The 21,088-nt window shown below is 41.1% G+C and overlaps 1 protein-coding gene across 2 annotated transcripts in view; it reads left to right on the top strand.

The window, feature by feature from the left end:
* The first annotated feature begins 709 nt into the window (after window positions 1-709).
* The window catches only part of LOC146693573 (von Willebrand factor A domain-containing protein 5A-like), a 32,996-nt gene continuing 12,617 nt past the window's right edge, over window positions 710-21,088 (top strand). Inside the window, exons 1-16 of one of the 2 annotated variants that reach the window (XM_085478590.1) lie at window positions 710-838; window positions 1,612-1,659; window positions 1,823-2,025; window positions 2,115-2,337; window positions 2,651-2,817; window positions 2,901-3,015; window positions 7,034-7,209; window positions 7,290-7,378; window positions 8,215-8,359; window positions 11,610-11,689; window positions 11,766-11,880; window positions 13,573-13,731; window positions 13,804-13,907; window positions 14,623-14,843; window positions 16,302-16,343; window positions 19,123-19,155. In XM_085478590.1, the coding sequence (XP_085334716.1) occupies window positions 1,617-1,659; window positions 1,823-2,025; window positions 2,115-2,337; window positions 2,651-2,817; window positions 2,901-3,015; window positions 7,034-7,209; window positions 7,290-7,378; window positions 8,215-8,359; window positions 11,610-11,689; window positions 11,766-11,880; window positions 13,573-13,731; window positions 13,804-13,907; window positions 14,623-14,843; window positions 16,302-16,343; window positions 19,123-19,155 (1,915 nt within the window). In that variant the 5' untranslated portion in view covers window positions 710-838; window positions 1,612-1,616. Of the gene's footprint in view, window positions 839-1,265; window positions 1,449-1,611; window positions 1,660-1,822; window positions 2,026-2,114; window positions 2,338-2,650; window positions 2,818-2,900; window positions 3,016-7,033; window positions 7,210-7,289; window positions 7,379-8,214; window positions 8,360-11,609; window positions 11,690-11,765; window positions 11,881-13,572; window positions 13,732-13,803; window positions 13,908-14,622; window positions 14,844-16,301; window positions 16,344-19,122; window positions 19,156-21,088 lie in introns of those variants that run through there. The other variant, XM_085478589.1, reaches the window with a different exon arrangement.

Raw genomic sequence — 21,088 nt, 5'->3', positions numbered from 1 at the left:
AACTATATTTACTGTCTCAGCTGCTTTCTAACACTTTCAAACAGCAAGACTTGGTTCACTGCATTTTTGTCTTTAAGAGAAAACATTTAGGGAATAGTGCTGTGTTGACTCGCTCTTGAACACACTATAAACCATCCACTTTCCAAGAATAGCTCAATTTGATCATTTTTCTGCACGAGTCGATAATCTGAAGCACTCATACCTCATATGGACAGATATAACTGAAAAGTTAACCCACAGGAACCTATGCCATCAACAAAATTATACCATAGCATAAAATAGAAAGAAAAAAACACAGCCTCATATCTTGATATTGCCTGTTCTATCAGATCCAAGACGGGTGCACTATGAAGAAAAAAAATATGTATTGATGGGGATAGTTTTAGTGTCAGATGAAAGCGATACAGTCCAAAGCTTCTGCTTTAACATAATAAATAATACATCTACCCATCATCATACACTCATCACCAAAAGGAAATGACTGTGATTAGACTGGATGTGACTTGAATGAAAACTGTGTTGCTTGTTCCATTCTGGTAGATGCAGCGTTTTTTTGTTTGTTTGAGAACAGCAAAATACAAATACAGTATAATTTTACAAGTGCGAGAGTTTCCAGCGTTTCAGATACATATATAAAAAAAGAGAGACATCAGAGGCAGCGTAAAGCTCCACCCACCCGGTGCTGTCTTATTAACGAATCGAGCACACCCGCAAGTCTTCCTGTTTCGGGGAAGTCGCTGTGTGGGCCGAAGCGCTTCGTGTTTGCAGAATATTCTCCACGTATTTACAAGACAGGACTCCAGTGAAGCGACACAGCTCTTACAGTCTGTTCTTAGCGGTAAGTTCCCAGTGTGCGTTTGTTTAAGCAGCTCAACAGCTCACTGACATGACAACTTTAACATGTATGACAACAATCTGGGTGCTGTCACGTGAAGTTGTACGAGCTGTGTTTCTGTTATAAAATGAAATAGATCCATGTGGTGATGAGACATTTGTGCTGTTTTTAAACTCCGACCACAGGAAAGTGAAAGTCATGGTTGGAGGGGCGTGACACTGGTCGCACTGTCAGCCGTATCCATAAGAATAATAGTGATCATCACTATCACCACCATCACCAGCACTATGTCCAATCTAGTACCTATCTAGCAGTCTAGCATTATCAGGGACTACAACATCTAGTCCTTTTACTGAATCAGAATTACTACTAACGAGACTAATCCATCGATCCGTCCATCTCTTCTCGCTAGCGTATCCAATTCAGGTTATGACACCTCGCAGGTTTGTCGCAGGGCTGCAGATAATCACTGACACTGACTAACCTAACCCCACTAACTGGTTGTCTTCTTGTGGGACGAAGCTGTTGAGAACCCACGCAGACAGGAGAGAATGCAAACTCAATCACAAGGGCCCTGGCCAGATGGTGGATTCAAACCTAGGACATTCTTCCTGTGAGGATAGTAGTAATAATAGTAATAATATTATTATATGAATAGTAAAGATAACCACATTCATTGATGTGATTACATTATCTGATGAGTTTCACAGGCAAGATTGTACAGCAGCTATAAAAGTGTTTGCATCACCATTTCCTTAAATGTTTTTGTTTCACAGGTGCGATGATGAACTGTTGTGGTCTGCTAACATTCGAGAAAGAACCAGGTACTGATAGAAAATAAAGAGACTATATTCACCAGAACCTCACTTCATTATTAAAATCTTCATGTATGCTTATTTCTTATAACAGTTTCATGTGGCTAAAATGTAACATTTTTCACTAGAATATATGGGCTGTGTTTGTATCACAATTCTGTTTGTCTGTCAGTTCCTCTAAAGAGCGTTGAGGTGGAGCTGGAGGTGAGGGACCATGTGGCTACAGTGGTCTCCACTCTGAACTATGAGAACAAGGAGGACAAACCATTAGAGGCTGTTTTTGTCTTCCCTCTGCCTGGAGATGCTGCTGTCTGTCATTTCAGTGCTCAGATTGGACAGACGCAGATTGTAGCTGAGGTGAAGGAGAAACAGAAGGTGAGCTGGACAGTAAATATAACCTGATTATAAGTGAGCTTCAAAATAAACGCAGTGAATGTCACTGACATGTGTCACCTGTGCTTCAGGCTCGTGAGGAGTATGATGATGCTCTGAGCTCCGGTCAGCAGGCCTTCCTATTGGAGGAGAGTGATGAGAGTCCAGATATATTCTCTCTGAGTGTGGGCAGTCTGCCTCCAGGAGAGAGCGCCTCCATCAGGTTGGAGTACGTCACTGAGCTGGCTGTGCAGGCTGATGATGGTCTGAGGTTCTGTCTGCCTGCTGTGCTCAACCCTCGATACCAACCTCAGGGTAGGACAACTTCAGAATACTTGGACCAGAAATGCTTCAATGACACTCTTGAAAACGAAAAACCACAACACCAACGAGTCATGGCAGATGGTTGAAACTGGTTCTGTTGGAGGTTTTCTGTTGAAAGTCCATTTTTCATTCTCACTGTTGCCAAATTATTGCTCATATTGGGTCATGTTGGGGTTTCTCTGTATTATTGAAGCATTTAGAGTATAAAGCACAGGTAACTGTTTTGAGGTTCTTAGTAACGTAAAGGATTTCAGTGTAAGCAGCCTCATTAATTACAGCATATTTTACCTGATGCTGTGTGCAGGTAGTGAAGGTGCAGGTGTCCAGGTAACTTCTGTTCCAGCCTCTCTGGTGCCCTACAGTCTGTCTTTTTCTGCCCGAGTGTCCTCTCCTCGTCCAATCTCTAAAGTAGAGTCCAACTGCTCCCTGGACCCTCTGCAGTACCTCAACACCGATCAAACCCAGGCCACGGTAGGTAGAGTGCTGATGTGTCTGCTGTGTGTGCTTGTTACTTGTTACTGATGAATAAATATGAATGTGTTTGTGGTGTGCAGGTCAAGCTGGCTGCAGGACACAAGTTTGACAGAGATGTTGAACTGCTGATTTATTACAAAGACGCCCACCAGCCCACTGCTGTGGTGGAGGCAGGACAGGCCTCTGCTGAGCTGGGTGAGTAACATTAGTGTTGTTATTAGCTTTTTAGTAAAAAATATCATTATTTTATTCTTCAGCTCAAGAGTTATCGTTGTGATCAGAAATTTACACTTGTTGTGGGTATGAGTGGATTTATTGTCCAGCATAGATCTTTAATGAATTTGAAAAATAAGAATTGTTAAGCTTGCATAAGTTTGAATGTATTTTGGATTTTCTCTAATTCATACATGGTTCAAAGTTTACAGTGGTCTAAAAAAGTGTTTGCCCTCTTCCTGATTTCCCTTTTTAGATTTTTTAGATTGTCACACTTTCAGGTCATCAAACTAATTGAAATATTAGACAAAGACAACAGAAGTAAACAAAAAATATAGTTTCTAAATGAACGTGTTTTATATGAAAGGGAAAAAACCCAAACCTGTGTGATAAAGTGATTGACTGACTTTTTAAGGTCATGTCACGGCATCTCAATCAGATTTAGGTCAGGACTTTAACTAAGCCACTCCAAAGTCTTCATTTATTTTTCCCTTAAGCCATTCACAGGTGGACTTGCTGTTGTGTTTTGGATCATTGTCCAGTTTGAGGTCACGAACAGATGTCCAGACGTTCTCCTTCAGGATGTTTTAGTAGAATTCGTGGTTCCATTTACCACAGTGAGGCTTTGTGTTGTTTTTTGTCAGCAGTGGTTTTCTCCTTGAACTTTCCTGTGAATGCCATTTTAACCTTTTTTTTTTTTTTTTTTAATTGTTGAATCATGAACTCTGACCTTAACTCATTCACTGCCAGCCATTGGCAGTGAATGAGTTAAACCCATTGACTCATTTACTGCCATTGACGGCTATAGACGTCAATGGCAGTGAATGAGTTAACTGAGACATGAGACAACTATGAATTCAGGAAGGGGACAAACACTCTTTCATACCACTGTACATACAGCTTAAGTACATACAATCACTAAAATATTTTACTGAGTGGTGCTTAAAGTTCTGCGATTTCTTTAAACTTGACAAAGCCACAAAGTTTCTGGGAGAATGTCCTGTGGATAGATGAGACAAAAATTGAACTTTTTGCCAAGGCACATCAACGCTATGTTCACCGACGGAAAAATGAAGCGTATCAAGAAGAGAACACTGTCCCAACTGTGAAAGATGGGGGAGGCTCGGTTATGTTCTGGGGCTGCTTTGCTGCCTCTGGCACAGGGTGTCTTGAATCTGTGCAGGGTACAATGATATCTCAAGACTATCAATGGATTCCAGGGAGAAATGTGCTGGCCAGTGTCAGAAAGCTTGGTCTCAGTCGCAGGTCATGGGTCTTACAACAGGACAATGACCCAAAAGACACAGCTAAAAACACCCAAGAATGGCTAAGAGGAAAACATTGGACTATTTTAAAGTGGCCTTCTATGAGCCCTGACCTCAATCCTATTGAGCATCTTTGGAAGGAGCTGAAACATGCCGTCTGGAAAAGGCACCCTTCAAACCAGAAACAACTGGAGCCGTTTGCTGATGAGGAGTGGGCCAAAATACCTGCTGAGAGGTGCAGAAGTCTCACTGACAGTTCCAGGAATCGTTTGATTGCAGTGATTGCCTCAAAAGGTTGTTCAACAAAATCTTAAGTTGTGGGCACCATCATTTTTGTAATTAATTCAGCTGAAGCATGGTTGAAAAGCAATGTCTGACTTTCATTGGTTAGGATTTATAGAATTTTTATTTATTATTACTTTTGTCAGATAAAAGTTATTTCTGTGACCATTGTGAGTTTTTTCTTTCATTGACCAAAGGGTACCAACAATTTTGTTCACGTCTGTAGTTACTCTTTCTCATCAAGTTATTTGTTACGTCACCACTCATTGGCCTGACCAAAAATCATAACAATGGGGAAAAATCAAAGAAAGTCAGTGAAAATCTAAGGAGGAGAATTTTAGATTTGCATAAATGAAACACCTGCAAATTCTAGGTTCAAACAACTGCATGTAAAGTTTTTTTGGATGTGTCACCACTTTAATAAGTTCGAAGAAAGACCCAAACTCTTAATTTTAAGAAATTGGTTGAGATCTTCAGGAACAAGTATCACTAATTCTCAATTGTAACATAAACTAGGGGTGGGCGATATAAACGATATATGATAGAAACGATATAAATTTGGCCAATGATAGAGATTTTGACTATATCGCTCTATCAAGATGGCGCATGTTGATGATGTCATCAAGCTGCGCCTGTTTTGGTCGAAACTATCGCAGCGGCTACAACCATTATCATCTGCAAATTATGCCGGGCGACAGTCATAGCAAAGAGATGAAGCACTTTTTAAATATGGGGGAAAGCCAAAAACTGCGCTTCCTCCACTTCCGTAACATTGATTCATTAATGTTGAATTCTCTCGCAGCTGTTCTGTTCCCATGTTGTTGCAGTATATTAATAACTAACCTCGTATTGTGGATGAATAATCTCAGTTGTTCTCCTGACTGACGTTTGCCCCGTGTATAGCATCCTGCTATGCGATTGCATTTGTCCCTAACCACCAGAATCCCTCACGTTAACTTTTATCCAGTGGATAAAAAGTTGGCCATCCTCCAGCTTCACTGTGCTAATGTTATGCTAACATAGCTGTGTCTCTAGCAATCACGTAGCACAACATTATATACCAGGTAGTCCAACTTCAGTAACCCTACAAACGCCACTGATGTTTAGTTTTCTGTCTTCATTTATGTTGGAAGTGGTAGCAGATCTGTACATTTTAATTAGTTTCAAAAATCTCTCAGTCAGAACATGGTGTGTCATTATTAGGTGGAATCTAGCAAACTAACTTCCTGCTAACTTCTAACTCCGTTAAATTTAATAACTTCTGTTTTCATGGATGCTTGGATGTTAAACTTAATTGTTACACCCGATAAAGCAGCAATGCTGTTGATTTAATTAAAGATGAAAGAATTTAGACCGTTTTTAACTCTTAGTATTCGTTTGACTTTGGGACCTGAAGGGACGGAGTTTTGGACCCAGATTACTCCGCGAAGCTCCTCACTAATGCATAATGCTCTGACAATCCATCAAGCAGTGCTGTTTACCAAAGTTGTACTAAAACTTTTTTTAACAGATTTCTGTACGCCAAAATCGGTCGAGGTCAGTAAGCGCAACCAGAATTCATACATAAGGCACACTCTCGATTTTTGAGAAAATGAAAGGATTTTAAGTGTGCCTTATAGTGTAGAAAATACGTAATACAGAAGAAAATAATATATCGTGATATATATTGTTACCGCACAAATTACTGCTTCAAATTATATCGCGATATGAATTTCAGGCCATATCGCCCAGCCCTAACATAAACTTTACATTTCTGGAACAAAAATAAAGCCCCTTACATTTGACTTAAATTTGCAAGAGTGAAGGAGAGGCTTTCAAATATAAGAACAATGTACCAGCTGTCAAGCACTGTGGTGGTAACATCATGCTTAAACTGGTCATATCTGAGCCTGTTTGCATAATTTTGACCATGTGTGAATTAGAAAGTCAAAAATAATGTCACCAAAGATGACTGCATTCTCATTTCACCCCCCCCCCAGAGAAGTCAAAAGCCAAATGACAATCATTTACATGATAAGTGAATATAAACCACAACTACAAACATGTTGGTGTCATGTGAAGGCTGTGTGCAGGCAAGATAGGAGGAATGATGGACCCAAAAGTTCAGACTTTAAAAACAAAGATTTATTACTAAATGACAAAAACAGAAAATTAGCTAAACTGGGAATACAGAAACTAAACTGGCAGGCAGACGGACGGAACACACAGCATGGGATAATTGAGAAGACACAGGGCTTGCATACACAGAGCGGGCAATCAGGGAATGGAAGAAAGGAGGGAGAGACACAGCTGGGACAAAACCAGACACATTAACATAAGACACGGACCTTCAAAGTAAAACAGGAAACCCTGACTGAACTTACAGACACAGACTACCAAGCTGACACTGCAACAGTTGGAATATATAAAAAATTGTAAACTTGACATTTTTCTGTCCTTTTCATGTGTTTCAGGTTCTCTGATGGGTGATCCAATGGTGATGGTGAGTCTGTACCCTGAGTTCACCCAGTCTGTGATGTCTTCAATGGCTTCATGTGGAGAGTTTGTGTTCTTAGTGGATCGATCTGGAAGTATGGACTGTGCTACGAATAACACTGAGCAGCAGGAAACTCGGATCAGCAGTGCCAGGGTATTTATGATGTGGTGTTAGAGTTATAAAACCTTTCCTCTCACACAGTGGCCTCACCATCTTCTCCCTCTTCCCTGAAGGACACTCTGCTGCTCCTGTTGAAGAGTTTACCAATGGGCTGCTATTTCAACATTTACAGTTTTGGATCCAGATATGAACACATCTTTTCGTGAGTGATTCAGTCCATAAAACTGTGCTTCAATGATGTCACTTGTGTGTAAAGTGTGTAATAAGATATCTGCTCTAGTTACACCAGATAATGCGTTTCTAGAATACTTACAGCTCATTTAGGTAAGCTGCTGTTATGTTATGGTTCTAAAAGGCAGTTTTGAAAGTGTATGAGTGAAACTCATTAAATTACAATGTAGAATTTAGCAGTGCTAAACAGCCATCAATCACTTATTGTCAAGGTTTGCTGTGTGGGAGGTAGTGGTTGGACCCAAACGCAGGACTCTAAGATGGAGTATTTAACTTGAAGGCAGCAGCTTTTATTCGCTGGCAAAAGCAAACTAAGAAACACAATATATGAGCACTAGAAATAAAACAAAAGCTCAAACTAGGAAGAATGACCTAAACTGGGAGTGCACGACATAACAAACATGACACGCAGCTAATGCGGAGGAAACGACAACTAACAGAGAAAAATACAGGGCTTATATACACCGGGGAGTAACGAGGGAACGGGAAAACGGGAGGGAAGCACAGCTGGGGCTAATCCGACATAACAAGGCACAGGAAGCAAAGCAGGATACACTGACATGGAGCATGGAGACAAGGTGATTAGACATGCGACTGGGGACTAGGACAGGCACAGAGAAAACACGGGGGCAGAGACTAAACACAGACCGAGAAACATACAAAGGGAGGAAGAACTAAGATCACTAAGCACAAACGAAAGATAACTGAAACCAGGAATAACAATCAAAGAATATTAAACCAAGAACTGAAACGCAAACACTGGGTCAGAGAGCCAGTACTGTGACACTTATGTGTATCTCATGGCAGTAAGAGTGTGGAGTACAGCCAGAAGACCATGGAGGAGGCTCTGAAGAAAGTTAAGGAGATGGAGGCTGATCTTGGAGGAACAGAGATCCTGGAGCCCCTCAAACATATTTACAGCCAACCCTGCATTCAAAATCAGCCCAGACAGGTAACTAACACACACACACACACACACACAGTGTATGACTTTATATTAATTAACTGATAGGTAAATTAAATAACACTGATTATGTATTCACCATGATATCTGCAGCCATTGTTGGGTGTTCCTGGTCTGCCACAAAGCAAATATGGGCGAAATATGGTCTCCAAATTTTACAGATCTCAATCCAATTGAGCATTTGTGGGACAAACAAGTCCAATCCACAGAGGCGCAACCTTCCAACTTACAGGACTTAAAGGATCTTAAAGATATCACGCCACCTTCATGGATCTAGTGCACTCAATGCCTTGATGGGTCAGGGCTATTTTGGTAGCAAAAGAGGGACCAGCACAACATTAGGCACATGGTCATAATGTCATGTCTGACTGGTTTAATAGTTTAATTATTTATATAGCACATTTAATTACAACAGGAGCGTTGACCAAAGTGCTGTACAAGAATACAACATACATAATAAAACAACTTAGAGTATTAAAAGCAAACACTAAATATGAATTAACAAACAACTCTCATGCTGTATTAAAAGCCAGTAAATAAAAATGCGTTTTAAGATAAAATTTAAAAAGATTGACAGTATGAACCTGTCTGATGTGTAGGGGTAAATTATTCCACAGCTTAGGCGCTACGACTGCAAATGCTCGATCACCTCTATGAACCAGCCTCGACCTTGGTACAGCTAAAAGCAAAAGATCACTTGATCCTAAGAGATCTAAGGGGGGTATAAGTCTGCAAGAGGTCAGACAAATACCCGGGAGCCTGTCCATTCAGGGCTTTGTAAGTCAACAATAAAATTTTAAAATTTATTCTGAAGCGGACAGGGAGCCAACGAAGGGAGGCAAGTACCGGGGAAATGTGTTCACATCTTTTAGTACGTGTCAGAAGACGAGCTGCAGCATTCTGGACCAACTGCAGCCTTGCCAGGCAGGTCTGGCTGACTCCAGCATATAAGGAGTTACAATAGTCCAGCTGGGATATAATAAAAGCATGAATCGCTCGTTCAAAGTTTTTAAAAGATAAAAATGATCTCACCTTAGATAAAAGCCTCAGTTTGAAGAAAGACCGCTGTACGACTGAGCTAATTTGTTTTTCAAAGGTGAAATTGCTGTCAAATATAACCCCCAAATTTTTGGCATGTGATTTGACAAAAGGCTCAAGACTGTGCAGGTTAAAATTAGAAGTGTTGGGATTGCCGCTTGGTCCAAAAATTATCACTTCGGTTTTGTTCTCATTGAAGTTAAGGAAATTTGAGGTCATCCAGGATTTAACTTCACCGAGACACTGAAGTAAGGGTTCTAGTGAGGCAGGACTGTTTCCCTTCAATTGAAGATAGATCTGAGTATCATCGGCATATGAATGAAAACAAATGTTGTATTTTCTAAAAATTAGACCTAAAGGCAGCATATAAATGGAGAACAATATTGGCCCCAGTATAGATCCCTGGGGAACACCACAAGTAAGGGGAGCTGAGGAAGAGATAAAATCACCAAAGCTCACAGAGAAGGTCCTGCCAGACAGGTATGACCTGAACCACTCTAATGGGGTGCCCTTTACGCCACAATGCTCCAACCGTGAGATTAAAATGCTGTGGTCAACAGTATCGAAGGCAGCGGTCAGATCTAAAAGCAGAAGCACAGCTGAGTCACCTGAGTCAGTGGCTAATAAAAGATCATTAAGAACTTTTAAAAGTGCTGTTTCTGTGCTATGAAGAGTTTTAAAACCAGACTGAAACCTCTCAAGAACATTGTGTCCATTTAGAAAAGATTGCAGCTGAACAAACACAATCTTTTCCAAAATTTTCGACAGGAAGGGGAGCTTTGAAATAGGCCTGAAGTTAGTGAGGACGGAGGAGTCAAGATTAGGTTTTTTAAGTACAGGCTGTACAACAGCATGTTTAAAACAGGCTGGCACAACACCTGAGCTAAGGCTGCTATTAAAAATAGCTAAAATGTCAGAACTGACAACTTTAAAAATCTTTTTTAGAAGATGTGTTGGAATAATGTCATTTGGACACGATGATGTCTTTGTGCCACTACATACTTCCTCCACCTGATCAAGACACACAGGCTCAAACTGATCAAAAACAGCAGAGCAGGTGAATATTTTAGACACGTCATGTGAAGGCAGGGCGATCATAGATCGAAGCTGTTTTATCTTATTGATAAAAAACTTCAAAAACCTTTCACAGGTGTCTGAGGAACTATTAATACAAGAAGCTGGGGAAATATTCAGGGCAGAGTCAATAATTGAAAAAAGAACCCGAGAATTATTGGAGCTATTCTCAATAACATTAGAAAGAAACCTTGACTTTTCTGCTTTAACAATGTCCTGATACCTGTACAGACTGTCTCTCAACATGAGAAAGGACACCTGCAGCCCATCTTTTTTCCACTTACGTTCAGCCTTCCTGCACTCTCGTCTGGCTGAACGAGTGGCCTTATTTATCCATGGGTCTGGTCGTGGTTTCGAGTTTATAGTTTTAAAAGGAGCGACCTCATCAAGGACAGTTTTGCATTTATCATAAAAATTAACTGTCATTTCCTCGGTACCAAAGCCAAGGGGAGATCTTAAAACTTTTTTAAAAGCAATAGAAAATTGTTCTGTTGCAGATGGGTTAAAAACACGACAACGACGTGTTGAAATAAGAGGTGTAAAATGGCGGAGAGATAAAAGTATGTCAAACACAATAGGGCAGTGATCAGAAAAGCAAGAGAGCCAATGTATGACCCTGTTTCTGGGTTGGCCCAGACACAAGTTGAGCAAGACTGAAGGAGTCTGTCAAGCTTAAAAAGTCTCTGGCCAGCGAATTGGAGGGACAACACACATGAATATTAAAATCTCCAACGATTAAGATTCGATCGTAGCTTGGCACAGTTCCAGCTAAGAAGTCTGAAAAGTCTTGGATAAAATCCTTGTGGTATTTTGGAGGTCTGTATACAATTCAATTCAAACGCCAGAAGTTCAAAACTAGAATATGAGTCAGTTAAGAGTTGTTTGCAAGAGAGCTTCTTCCTAAAAACAGCTGCCACTCCACCACCACGCCCAGTCATCCTCGGCACATTAAGATACTCACAATCATGCGGTAAAAGTTCAGTAAAACAACTGGACTCACCGACTCTCTGCCAAGTTTCCGTTAAAAGCATTAGATCCAGTTCCCGATCGGTAAAAAAGTCCTATGTGTATATGTGTTACTTTTAGCTTGTGTAATTTGGCCTTTCATGTAAACTCTCCTCTCTAGCTGTTTGTCTTTACTGATGGAGAGGTGGGGAACACCAAAGAAGTGATCGATCTGGTGAAGAAGAACTCAGGCTCCCACAGGTGAAACAGCAAAAATGATGATGACATGTGCTGCGTACCAAACCTGTGTGTCTTAAAAACAGCTGTTGTGTTGCAGGTGTTTCTCTTTTGGGATTGGGGAAGGGGCCAGCTCTGCTCTCATCAATGGGATGGCCAAGGAAGGAGGAGGTCACGCTCAGTTTATCATAGGGACTGACAGGATGCAACCAAAAGTAAGACAATAAGTCATAATAACAATTATTAAAAGGCAATATGTTGTTATTAGAGATGGACCAATCCGATATTACGTATCGGTATCGGTCCGATACCGACCTAAATTACAGGATCGGATATCGGAGAGAAATAAAAAATGTAATCCGATCCGAAGTATCAGAAAATCACCTCATAAAACGCGCTACTTGGTGTAACCCAGCTCGGCGCATTGGAGCAGTATGTGTCACGTGATAGAGCAGCTATTTTTCTGCGAGACCTGTCGGCGGTCTGTTGGAGCCTCGCTACATGCTTCCTAACTGCGGCATTTCATCTCGGCGAAAACTATCCCAGAGAAGTAAAGCAAGTGTGTAAGTTCATCCCTGAATGTTTGCATAGTATTTTCACGTTAAACTTAACAACTGATATATTGAGCCACAGCTGGACTGGTTCCATATTGAGGTGAAAAGGAAGCGATTTGTCCCGTACTTCAGCTAGAATTAAAAAAATAGACACAAAGCTGGAGTTATTCTGTCTTTGCTGCGCAGTTGTATCTACTTCTCTCATTCACTCCCCCTCCCTCTCCTGTTATTACTTCAAACATGAAACTGATCAATGATCAGCTGATCGGCTTTTCTACCGCAAGTCCCGTCTTTCTTGTTAGTTTATTGCCCACTTTGCGTTAGAAAGAGGAGACCAGCGGATAAACAACAGCAGCTCGTTTAAGCTTGATCAGCTGTTGTTAGAATGTATTTAATATTACTTTCTAGTATCAGCTGACGTTTGCTGGAGCCACAGCTGTAAAAGCTGCTGGTCATGATATCGGTTTGGATATCTGGTGAGAGGGAAACATGAAGATGAAACCAGGAGATGTCCTTACTGGATCATCAGAGCTGAACAGGTGATGGAGAAACAGGTTTACCTTTTAGGTGACATGAATGAGTTGAAGGGAAGGGGGGCACAAAGAAATATTTTTATTTGTTATGTCATTTAAAAACTTTGAATGAATAATTATCTGAATCTTACAACAAAAGTGGTCATCTGAATAAATGTATAGAAATCCATCATTGTATATAGTAACTATTAAGTCTAATATACACCCCAGTAAGCTATACTGCTTTTTTCTTTGGGAAGGTACCATCTGTGCAGTCTGCAATTCTGTTGAAGAAAGATGTTGAATCTATTTAATTATTGTAGAAAAATAATTGATTTCTGTGCATTTGTTTTACACTTGCATTAAATTAAAGTTGATTACATCGATTAAGGGCAGGGGGTGGTTCCCTAATATTTTTTGCTGGGAGTTGGCAACCCTATTAGTTAGGTAGGTAAGTACTCTTTAAAATACCAGAATAGGAAGGATGGAGTAGGTTTAAGTTTATTAGATCAGTATTGCTGAACTATAAAATGTTTCGGTGGAGTGTATTTTTGCATACAGGTATAACAGAATAGCTTCAGTCTCTTGTTTTTTAAAACTTGAGTATGAACTTATACAAAATGCAGCAAGATATTTATAAAAAAAATTTTTTATTGATTACAAAATACGCTATATCGGATTCATATCAGTATCGGCAGATATCCTAATTTATGATATTGGAATCGGTATCGGACATTAAAAAGTGGTATCGTGCCATCTCTAGATGTTATTATTTGGACAGAAGACATAATTTCAAATAAACATAAATGCATAATTGTTTTCTAATTCTTGTTGTTGTCAGGTGATGCAGTCGCTGCGATTTGCTCTGCAGCCAGCTGTGGTCGACATCTCAGTCACATGGGATTTACCAAAGGAAGTGTCTGTCACTGTCCTCTCTCCACCGATCACAACACTTTTCCAGGGTCAGAGGTCACTGATTTATGCCCAGCTCACTGGACAGGTAGGAGCAGCCTCTCATGTTGTTTTGATGACAGTAATTATCGTGACTTCTAACACTGTAATTCTGTGTCAGAGCGCAGAGGCAGCAGAGGGCTGTGTGACGCTGAAGTACAGCCTGGCAGGTCATCCCTCTGAGAACCAGCTGCACTTCAGTCTCAGACCTGCAGAGGACGCTGGGTACAACATGTTTAATGTAGAGCACAGTGCTCTGTGGGTCATGACCATGAATTGAAACTAAATGCAGCAGGGGTGTGTGGTTGGTAGGATGGAGAGGTGGAGCAGAATGGTTTCAGGTGCTGTGCCACTTGTGAAGAGCAGCACAGCTCTCTCTCCTCATGTAGTTGGTGCATGGCTGAAGGCGAGAGTTCAGGGTGTCACAAACTACTGGTTTTCTGATTGTCATGAGCTAACATCATCAAAGCTAAAGCAAAAAAGGCTTGAAATATTTACTCAGAACTTTTTCAAGATATCTTTATGGTTATAGATGTTCTAGCATATGCTCCAATGGAACCACTGTTTTGGGGGGAGATTTTAGTAAACACCCTTTGACTGAGTGAATAACTTCCAGTATCCAACAAGATGAGAACAAATGTAAACATACGGCACTATCAGAGGAGCTAATTGTTTTTTTTGTCAGATCACTGTATGATTCACTTGGTCCCCACTTGTCCATACAGAAAGATAACCTGAGTTGTTCCAGTCTGGACTAAACTGCAACTGAGGGACTGCTTTGACTGCATCAGATGCTGCCTTTTTACATGTTCCTCACTGTGTTACCCCGAAGAGGACACAGTGGTGTTAAAAACAGTAAAATGACTGGTAAACTAATATACTATAATAACACAGTATTAACAATGACAAGCATTCTGTGTGTTTTCCTTCTTGTCTGCAGACTAACAGTCCACAGGTTGGGTGCTCGGACTCTGATTCGTTCCCTGGAGATGGAGGAGAGAGAGCACAGAGGACAGCAAGGTGGAGGAGTGAAGGAGAAGGTGGTGCAGCTCAGTGTCCAATCAGGAGTGAGCAGTTCTTTCACTGCCTTCATTGCTGTCAACAAAGACAACGGAGAGGCGATCCAAGGACCTCTTGTCCAGAGAAATATTCCAACAGCCCGTGAGGTTTTTTTCATTGTCAGGGATTCTAACTAGGGATGCACCGATACCACTTTTTTGGAAACGAGTACGAGTACTTGCATTTCAGTACTCGCCGATACCGAGTACTTAATAAAAACATGATTTAAATTTGCAGGTAACAGCTTTAGTCCTATAATTTAACAAAAAACAAACAAGGGACTAGTTTGGAATTAAGAACATTTATTTAAAATGAAAAGCATGTTGTATGCAACATATTACAGAATAAATAATTATAGAAAAACAAAATTTAATTTTAAATTTGTTCGTCTGTTTCTCTGTTTAGAAGTCTCACTAGCACAGTCACAGCTGGGATGACATCAGAGGCTAGTGCGTCGTAGCTGCTCACTTTTTTAGTTAGTTCCTCAAAGGGGGCGAGGATGGCAACAGTCATCTCCATAAGAGCCCATTGGTGAGCGGTGAGATAGTCAGGGAGTTCGTGCACTCGCTTTTGCTCAATGAGGGACTGGAGCATGTAATACGTGCTGTTCCAGCGCGTCTGTACGTCCTGCTACAGTCTCTTTATTGGCTGGTTGAGCTGTCCCTGAATGTCCTCGAGGCGGGAGTAGGCTAAGGCGGAATGTTTAAAATGCCCAGCTATTTTCCGTCCCACTGCTATAGCATCAGCTATGCTCCTCTGTGCTAATAAGTGGGGTAAATAAGCGTGGGTAAACTCTTTGTACTCGTTGTTGTGTTGGGATTTTAGCTGCTTGATTAAATTGCTTGTGTTAAATGCACTACCTTTAGAGCCTCCTCTGGACAATTTCGCTGAGCACAATTTGCAGTCCGCCTTTGTTTTCGCGTCTTCGTTCACTTTAAAATAGTTCCACACAGCTGATATGTCTCGCCTCGCTTTCTCCCCGCTCTGAGCTGCAGCCGGGGCCTGGGGTCGGGCACTCGGGGCCTGGGGTCGGGCACTCGGGGCCTGGGGTCGGGCACTCGGGGCCTGGGGTCGGGCACTCGGGGCCTGTGATTAACCCCTTACATGCCGCTCAAACATAGCCAGGTCTCAGACCGTGGTATCGGTCCTCGGTATCGGGGGTCTTTTAACAAGTACGAGTACTTTAGAAAATGTGGTATCGAGATCGGTATCGGTGCATCCCTAATTCTAACAGCTAGCCCTTTTTACTGAATCAGAATAACAATGAGAAACCCCGTCCAGTTTATTTTGTTAAAAAGCAAAACTAAAACTGTCACCAACATCTGAAGCTAAAAATAGCTGAGCATCAACGAAAGGAATACTATTATGATGCTATGAGGAGAATATGAGAGTTAGTCCAAGGAACACCAAAGCGCAACTTATTGGTGAACAAGTTTAATGAAGCAGTAGATGCCTATGGGCTACTGTGTTCTCCACAGAGCATTAGAAAGTAAAAAGCTGAATGGAAGTACAACACACATCTGCCGGTCTATGATATCGCGTCTTTTTCATCCTATATAGTGGAAATGGATTGCTTTTTATCATCAGCAACATATGGAACATGTAAGTACAAACCTGAATGAATGTCAGTGGAAACTATTTTTTGCATGGAGGCATGCTTGTGTCTCTGAGATTTAATAAATTTATATTGTACATATAGGTGAGTGTGAATGACATCACCACAATGGTAATGTAAAGTGCAGAGAGACACAAAAGGGCAGTGTGTTTTATAAAAATCAGCAATCTTTTTTAAATTAGGTTTTTATTATTTTGAATTTTATTAAAAAGATCTTGATGCATGCTTAGTCATCCAGATAAAGAAATCCCAGAAAGCTCATTGACCTCATACCGCAGGTGATACCCAGCAGAAGCTACGCAAAGTCTGTAGGGTTCAAAGAAGACACATAAACATGGTGTACCTTTTAAGACCCACTATCTGTATGATCAAGTCAGCCTCATAGTTTCTGGCTTTGGTCTTCAACAAATTGTTAGTCAGCCCTAAACACCACAGCCACACCACATCCAGAACTCCTTGGATTTTGTTTAAGGTGAAAGATGTCATTATGGATTCGCATACAAGTGTCAGTACTACAGGAAGAAACATGGGTTCCCCACTTTCACCCACTGCAGCCCATTTTTATCTTGAGGAAGTGTAAAAGAAGTGTCTGTCATTCTACCCTGGAACACCACTGGGCCATTGGTATAGGTGTGTGGGTGACACCTGGCTGAAAATCAAATCTTGGGGCAGCTAGCCTTAGACTGAGATTTCCATCTGTAAAGACTGGGACCCAACAGACTGTTACTAGGACCACTTTCAGGAGTGAAGTTGCACACATGGTTTTTACAGTTCGGCACCCCGTCCACCAACTTTCCAGTTGGCTTCTCTGGTCTCCGGCTTCACTATAAAAAGGAAAAGCCTCGTTAGGACAATCATCACCACCTGTCCCTCCAGCCTTCCTGGCACCGCCGCCTTGAGCTCACTGCCCCACCCCTCCCCTGCAGCTGAGCCACAGGCCACACCTCTGCCACACCATCAGTAATGGGGGACTTTTAAAAATGGATGTGTACCATAACCCATCGCATATGGATCAGTATTTATTTAGGCAGATGAAGAAGAGAGTGCTGACAAATGATGACAAAAAAGTGCCAGGATTATCCTACATAGTTAAAGATCATATAAAGCACTCAAAATTAATATTATAGATGGAAAAGTATAAACAGACATGCATGGTGAACAACATTGATTCTGTTTCTGCCCACCATCTTGGATGTGTTAAAGGGTTCATTCACAAAGTTCAGGTTAACAATGAAGTAAAACTGAGGCATCTGTTACTCAGCATATGCAAAGAGGTGTCAGCTGAACTGAAACATCTGCTCCAAGCAGGCATTATTGTACCAGTGGACACATCTGAATGGCTGAGTCCTCTAATCGTGGCAAGAAAACAGAAGGGCGACTTGAGACTTTGCGTGGATCTGGGGGAACCTAATAAAAGCGTGATAATGGACCCATTAAAGAAGAACACAATGAATGTTTGCATGCTTTTCTCAGGCCTCTGAAGGATGTTGGTCCGCAGATCTATTCCAGTAAAAGTTCATTCGGGCAGACGCATATTCCATTCCTGGGACGTCATTTAAAAGAAGGGCTTGTGTCCTCACCCAGTCCACCTGACTGCCATCTCTGAAGCTCCTGCACCAAAGGACATGGCTGCACTTTGCTCCTTCCTAGGTCGTGGTTCAGCAAATTTTTGCCGAACAGCACAAGAGTAGTTGATCCACTTGAGAGCTTATTTGAACAAACTAGAATGAACCGATGCAGCATATGAAAGCTTCATTAAGCTGAAAGCAATGCTCCTCTTGGACCTCTTGTACAGAGAAATCTTCCAACACCCTGTGAGGTTTTTTTTTTTTTTTTTTAAGCAAACACTAAAAGTGTCACCCACAGCTCTGAAGATAAAGATCGCTGATCATAAATAAAAGGAATATTATCATGATTAGGACAACATCAGAGATGGTTCAAAGCACATTTCTAATGCATATGTCAGTAGCATTAGAAAGTTAAAAAGATCAATGGTAGTACAAGATACATCTATGCATGTCTATAGTGCAGAGCTGCACCGCAAAAGTCTGTTGCCAGGGCAACTCTATAAATTCTAACCTGTCCTGAACTCATACTTTATCTCCTTTTTTCATCTTACAGCTTCATTAGTTTGCTGTTCAGAATCCTATGTTACATATAAACTGTGTGTGTGCATGGAGGTGTGCTTGTGTCCCTGAGATTTAACACATTTAAACATCTACCTGAGTGTGAGTGAAATCAGCACAATGAAAATGCTACGAGTAAAAAAGCATAAGAGTGTACTGTGTTATACTATTACAGTCAGCAGGTTTTTGTTTTATTTTGCATATAATTTTTTTGATATAGTGAAGAGCAGAATATACTAGAGTCAGCTCAATGGATCCTAAAGTATGACTCCTTAAAAGGGACGGCAGTTAAACAAAACGTGACATTTACTACTAAACACATGATTCAAGGAATCAAAATAAACTGAGGGGAAAAAAATTAAATACTGTTGAACAATAGAACTAGGTAATCTGACAAATCTGACCCCAAAAAAGTGTAATGAGCAAGTGGTGTAAATACTGCAGTGACTAATTAGAGATGAGAGAACTGTGAAAGGGAAAAAGTCTTGAAATGACACGGACTGAAAAGAGGAAGCTCTAAAACCCAATTGTAATATTTGCCTTTGTGTTATATCACCAAAATAACATCAACTTAGTGCTGTTATACTTCAAATACCAGAAAAATCTGACTTTCTTTTTTTTTGGCTTGACTTCATTGTAGGCAAAATGAAGAAGAGTGCTCCATTGCCCATAAGTAAGTAAAATTTGAATGACAAATCAACACACACACATACACAGCTATGCAAATGAAGGCACAGAAAGAAAATATTTCTCTTTTAACTTGAAGTTTTATATATTAAATATTGTATGTAGTGTAGCTGCAGTACTTGCCTTGGTAGACAGGATGTATGCTACATCAGTAAATGAAGAAAATCAGGTTCGTACAACATTTTGCAACATTTATAATTTAATTGAACATATTTACATTTATATTTTTGTTATGACTTTTGAGGCACAACATAATATCAGAATCCAGTATTTTAGATTATTTATTGTATACTACGAGTGTGCAACAAAAAGTGGGAGTAGAAGAAAAATTTGTATTATGTGTCAAAACTTTGATTACACTTATTCATAGAAGGATTTGACTGTGTTTACTACTTCCTACATTTACAACATTCAGGACTTCGGAGCTATAAAATAACACAAATAAGATTATGATATGTCAAAAGTCCAAATAACTGAAATTGTGTTTTACATTTTATGTAAACTATTTTGCTTTTATTAGTTGGGGACATTATTTCCACTTGCCTTCTTAATGTATTTGGGAATATAATTTCTGAATGAGTTACAGGTCCTCGCAGGATGTAAAAACTAGACTGCTAAGATAAACCTAAAATACTGTTTGTAATATTTGTGTTGTATTTACACTCAACAAAAATATAAACGCAACACCTTTGTTACTGCTCCCATTCCCCATGGGATGGACGTAGAGACCTAAAATTCATTCCAGATACACAATATAACCATCCCTCCCAAACAGTGGTCACAAATCAGTCCAAATGTGTGGTAGTGGGCACATCTGCTATATTGAGATAATCCATCCCACCTCACAGGTGTGCCACATCAGGATGCTGATCTGACATCATGAGTAGTGCACAGGTGTACCTCAGACTGCCCACAACAAAAGGCCACCCTGGAATGTGCAGTTTTGTCTCACAGCAAAATGCCACAGATGCCACAAGCAATGAGGGAGCGTGCAATTGGCATGCTGACAGCAGGAATGTCAACCAGATCTGTCGCCCGTGCATTGAATGTTCATTTCTCAACCATAAGCCGTCTCCACAGGCGTTTCAGAGAATATGGCAGCACATCCAACCGGCCTCACAACCGCAGACCTCGTGTAACCACACCAGCCCAGGACCTCCACATCCAGCAGGTTCACCTCCAAGATCGTCTGAGACCAGCCACCCAGACAGCTGCTGGAACAATTGGTTTGCACAACCAAACAATTTCTGCACAAACTGTCAGAAACCGTCTCAGGGACGCTCAACTGCATGCCCGTCGTCCTCATTGGGGTCTTGACCTGACTCCAGCTCGTCGCCGTAACAGACTTGTGTGGGCAAATGCTCACATTCGATGGCGTCTGGCACGTTGGAGAGGTGTGCGCTTCACGGATGAATCGTGGTTCACATTGTTCAGGGCAGATGGCAGCTGAGAATGTCCCAGTTCTTGCATGGCCAGCATACTCACCGGACATGTCACCCATTGAGCATGTTCGGGATGTGCTTGACCGGCGTATACGACAGCGTGTACCAGTTCCCACGAATATCCAACAACCTCGCACAGCCATTGAAGTGGAGTGGACCAACATTCCACAGGCCACAATTGACAATCTGATAGACTCCATGCGACGATGTGTTGCACTGCATGAGGCAAATGGTGGTCACACCAGATACTGACCGGATCTGGGTCCCCAGACCCCCAATAGCGCAAAAAACTGCACATTCCAGGGTGGCCTTTTGTTGTGGGCAGTCTGAGGTACACCTGTGCACTACTCATGATGTCAGATCAGCATCCTGATGTGGCACACCTGTGAGGTGGGATGGATTATCTCAATATGGCAGATGTGCCCACTACCACACATTTGGACTGATTTGTGACCACTGTTTGGGAGGGATGGTTAT

This window comes from Copadichromis virginalis, linkage group LG14, assembly GCF_057382275.1.
Source record: "Copadichromis virginalis isolate Kocher_CV1m ecotype Utaka linkage group LG14, C_Virginalis_male_GT1.1, whole genome shotgun sequence".
In the NCBI taxonomy this organism is placed as follows: domain Eukaryota; kingdom Metazoa; phylum Chordata; class Actinopteri; order Cichliformes; family Cichlidae; genus Copadichromis; species Copadichromis virginalis.
This window is presented reverse-complemented; position numbering and strand designations above follow the sequence as displayed.